This window comes from Protobothrops mucrosquamatus, unplaced genomic scaffold, assembly GCF_001527695.2.
Source record: "Protobothrops mucrosquamatus isolate PMUCROS unplaced genomic scaffold, P.Mucros_1.0 scaffold665, whole genome shotgun sequence".
Classification (NCBI taxonomy): Eukaryota; Metazoa; Chordata; class Lepidosauria; order Squamata; family Viperidae; genus Protobothrops; species Protobothrops mucrosquamatus.
In genome coordinates this window covers 496,357-501,228 of record NW_015386953.1, presented here as the reverse complement: position 1 = coordinate 501,228, position 4,872 = coordinate 496,357, and the positions used below count along the sequence as shown (strand labels likewise).

The window sequence follows — 4,872 nt, the reverse complement described above, 5'->3', positions numbered from 1 at the left end:
TTCCAGACTCAGAAGCATCTGGTTGCCCATAAAAGAGAAGAAGCCAGACTAGATAGGCCTTTGCCTGAGTCATTCAGAAGCCTTGTTAGATTATAACAAAGGAGTTGTCTTCATATTTCAGGTTTCTTGAAACAGCCACAATTTTAATATTTTGTTGCACACCGATCAGCGTTCTTATTAAAAATAAATGCAGAACTCACTTTGCACGAAGAAGTGTTTGAATGGCAGCTGAGTTCCCAGAATGTTTCTATAATTTTTAAACACAAAGAAAAAGGCATAAGCAATTGCTTTATCTCATTCATTGCTTTATATTGAGGCTGTGCAAATCATTGAATAGGTATTTGCTTTGGCGAACATCTGTTCCAAAGCAGCCATGTTGCTTCACTTTGCATTGCAAAGTTTTAATGAATGCTACAGAGGACGGGTCACTCTTCATTCATCCCAAGTGTTGACAAAGTGTGCGAGAGACTACACAGCTTTGTCTTCTCTAGCTGCCCTTGTCAAAGCCCAAGGAGGCATCTGCCTAGATGCAATGTCAGGATCAATGCTCTTCTGGCTTTGGCAAAGTACAAGTAGGAAATAACAATAAGCTTCAAGGCAATGCAAAATCATTTTTATAAACAAATGATACCCTCTCTTTATGTCAATTAAGAGAAGCACATCACCTCTGCAGCACCAGTCTCTTTGTCACAACAAGTCTAGGTCACCTTGCACAGATCTACCATTTTATATAGGTAGCTTCACAATAATTAGTTTCACAGCAACTACAGTTTGAGCATGTGTGTTAGGCTGACAATTATTTGAATGGACAAGATCATAAGGCACAAAATGTCTCTCTGAAAAAGCCTTAATAATTCATAGAAGGAAAATACTTGAGAATGAGACATGGTCTTTTTCAGATGCAGGACAACAAAATCAGCTCTTAAAAGACAGAATATATAATATATATTGCACATACTTTATCTGTATCTGCATGTATTCCTTTTGTATACCCACTGTGAAGTCAATCTGGATTTTTGCACAAATCCTGCATATTTGTACACACCATGTCTGACAGGATATAATTAGGGACACTTCCACGCCACCATTTTGATCCCTCTGTCTGACAAAAGTACTTTAACATTGATCTGAAATCAATTTCATTGCTGCTGATCCTCAAATTTATACACATACACACACATGATCAGCACATCCGCTGGTGATTTGGGGTTTTTTTTTTCTAAAAAACTGAATGGTTGGTGTTCTAAGGAGAATCTGAAAAGCTACTAAGGCACACTCTTTTGCTCCCTTTAAATACCAGTGAAAATAATAGTGATTCACCAAGAGGCCACCATGTTTGAATCTTTATTAGAAACTGGAAAGTGCAATGATAGAAGAGTTCTGCCAATGGGAAACTAACAATGGGAAACAAGCTCCCACAATACAGCCATCTGCCTGCCAGACACAGAATACACATTTCCATAAGGAAGAGATGTTCTTGGTCACATACATATGGAGTCAAAAATCCCATCTCCTCCCTCTGGTGAAACTGTCACATGCTTGGTGCTCCCTGAACTTGTTTGCTTGCAAACATATCATTACCCAAGTAGGTAACATCATCAGTGATAGTGATAGATAAACAGATTTACTTTCTGTTTATATCCCATAGCTTACCCTGCCAATTTGGTGGGGGTGTGGTTTGTTCCTTGGGAGTTCCTTGATTACAGCATTGTTTTCTTCTTGATTGTTTGCCTAGTGCTAATCCCTGCTTATCTGGATGTTGGCTGCTGCACTGAAGGAAACATTTCTTTTGAATATATCCCATGTCAGGAATAGCTGATTATTTACCAGATTGGTAGAAAGGCTTCACACTCTCAGATGTGAATGCCATCTCAGATTAAAGACAAATAAAGTTTTCTTGTGATCACATGGAAAATCTGTTCTCTAACACAGAGGTCCACAACCTTTTGGGCACCAGGGACCAGTTACGTGGAGGGAGGTTTTTCTGCAGACCGGAGGGGGCGTGGTTTTGTGTGCTGCCTGCATCCCGCAAATGGGGCTTTGCTTGTTTGTGTGGCCCAGTTGCTGGCATGCTGCGGCCCTGTACCAGTCCACAGAGTGGGGGTTGAAGACCCCTGATCTAACACAAACATCATAAAAACATGGATCTTTCAGCAGGCCCTTGGTCAAGAAGAACCCACTAATATGCTGCATTCTTTATTTTCTGGATTGAGATTTCTGTTTTGGTTTTTTTTACTGTTATATTGTGTTCCTCACTTGTTCTATGTGCTGCCTTGAGTTGCTTAACAATTAGGCAGCAGTACAAAGCACACACACACAGAGACAGATTCTGACCATATTCTGCTTTGTTTTAAGCTATCAGGTTAAGCCAAAAACCCAACTAATCCACTGAAAAATTGATGGAACAAAATATTTTGTAATATCAAATGAAGTATATATTGTACAATTGATATCTTTTGCTTTTTTCCTGAAAATAACAATTATGAAAAATGCCACTAACTGGGTAACTATTTCGAATTCAGGATGTGCATAGTTTTTTATACCGTTAAAAAAACTTGAGTGATGAGGTGTTGATTTTAAGATTTAAAATCTGAAAATTCCTAATCATTTTTTTCAATAACAGTGCAAAACTCTCTGGCTCCTAAAAGAGGCGGCAGGTATAAACCGTCTCTTTTGCCGCCGTGGCTTCTGCTTATTAAGAAGCAGGGAAAATGAGCCTCCTGATCGCCATCTGCTGCTCGGCTGATGTTTTGCAAAGACACAATACAAGCAAGGCTAATATATAGTGGGAAGAGACACAATAATTATTGTGGTAATGTTATATGAATACACATTTGATGTGGTTGTTCCAGCAAGCGGGACTGACCTAGGGGATTTTATAGGGGTTTTAATTACTTTTAAATTGGACATTCTCAAATATTTCATTTTAATTAAATTTTAACTAGGTGTAATATGTTAGCTTTTTATCATTTGTCAGCCGCCCTGAGTCCGAAAGGAGAAGGGCGGGATATAAATGCAATTAATAATAATAATAATAATAATAAAAATAGTCCAATGAAGTACTTTGAATTATCACTTTTCAAACTGTTCCTTTTTCTGTTGTTGCTGCAATGCTGCAAAGACCAAAATGCAAAAGAAAAAGGGAAATGTTAATTTCAGACTTGTGTTCTCTTGTTCCTTTAAAGCAACTCTGCACATCTGCTGCTACACTACAATCACAGATACTATCTGCGAATTATGAAAATTTTAATTCTGCATGTGTTTGGGAAAAAATGCTTTTAAAGGTAAAGCAGCTTTTTTCTGAGAAGCAAAATAACAGTGTGTTTCTTCCGCACAATTTCTGACTACACTAGTGAACAGCTGATTTATGTTTTTACATTTTCTTTTAAGAGGGAAAATTCTGCATTGGATTGTGTTATGACTTTTATATGTTTTTAAACAATGTGTTTTCAAAGCAGCTCTGTAATTTTAGGTGTACTGTCACAGAACACCACTGTCATTATCCACTCTGAAATACTAGATTTCCCAAAGAAGTGCAGTTTTAAATTGCTTTCAGAACTAGTTTTACTTAGAAGAATCAAATAACATTAATCACAACACAATCTAACTTGTGTCTTCTCAGAAATTAGCCTCCCTGAATCTAATGAGACCCTTTTTTCAGTGCATGTGGGTAGAGGACTCAAATTTCATTATGGATAAATAAAAAAAAAAGAGCAATGCCCAATACATTTTAATACTACTGTTGATATTTATGAATGTTACTGCCTGTGTAATTTAATCCAATACTGAGTAGGACATAGCAACCTTGAGTGGGTGGCATGGATGGTCATCTGCATAAGCTCTTAGACTCTCGTTATCCGTAGACCTGGAAGATGAAAAAAACAATAAAACATATCAGCAACACTGACAGCAATTTAAAATGTATTTGTCTGAAACTGAGATTGGTTCAGCTTCACCAACTATTTGTAAACCAGTTGATAATAAGATGACAAACACTTTACCTGTAAACACTTTTTGATCTTTTGTGTGATTGTGTATGAGGAGAAAGACATTTCTTCCTGCACAGATGATTATAATATCTATATTCTGAAAGAAACGATTTGCTTGCTCTTTTTAAGAGCTTTGGGGTAAAAGGCTGCTTTCTTTCCGTAAACCAATCAGCATGTGTGTCCAGTAGATCACCACTGGTAGCTTTCTTCTTTTTGGGAATCTGACACAACTTCCCAGGAGACAAGGAAAAAGGTAAAGGACATGGCTGGACTGCACTTCTGTATGTACGAGATAAGATTGAATCTCGAATAGGCTGCTCCTCCTCTTTTCTCAAAGGAGACGATCTTCCTCTTGAAACCAAATTCAGGCGATTTGGTAACCGCTGAGAATTTAGGAAAAACAGATAGAACATTTTAAAAATGTAATTGTCCATTTTCACCCTAGAGCAGGGGTAGGCAACCTTGGCTCTTTTATGACTCGTGGACTTCAACTCCCAGAATTCCTGAGCCAGCTGTGCTCATGAAAGAGCCAAGGTTGCCTACCCCTACCCTAGAGTCATATGCCCGAAATCTTATAAAGGACAATAAATACAGGTAGTCCTTGACTTACAAGTGTTTGTTTAGTGACTGTTCAAAGTTACAGCACTGAAAAATGTGACTTATGACCATTTTTCACAGTTATACCTTTGTAGCATCCCCATAATCATGTATTCAAAATTCAGATGCTTGGCAGCTGATTCATATTTATGGCCATTGTTGTGTCCCCAGGTCATATGATCCCCTTTTGCGACCTTCTGACAAGCAAGGTCAATGGGGAAACCAGATTCACTTAACAACCAGGATACTAACTTAACAATTGCAAGAAATGTCATAAAATGGGGCA

General features: G+C 37.9%; 1 protein-coding gene across 1 annotated transcript in view; it reads right to left on the bottom strand.

Annotated features, from left to right (window-relative positions):
* Positions 1–4,872, bottom strand: part of LOC107289287 (spermatogenesis-associated protein 7) — a 46,993-nt gene that overhangs the window by 10,252 nt on the left and 31,869 nt on the right. Inside the window, exons 6-8 of the mRNA XM_015818015.1 lie at positions 4,002–4,372; positions 3,805–3,865; positions 201–247 (exon numbers count right to left, since the gene is read on the bottom strand). Of these exons, the coding sequence (XP_015673501.1) occupies positions 201–247; positions 3,805–3,865; positions 4,002–4,372 (479 nt within the window). The remainder of the gene's footprint in view (positions 1–200; positions 248–3,804; positions 3,866–4,001; positions 4,373–4,872) is intronic.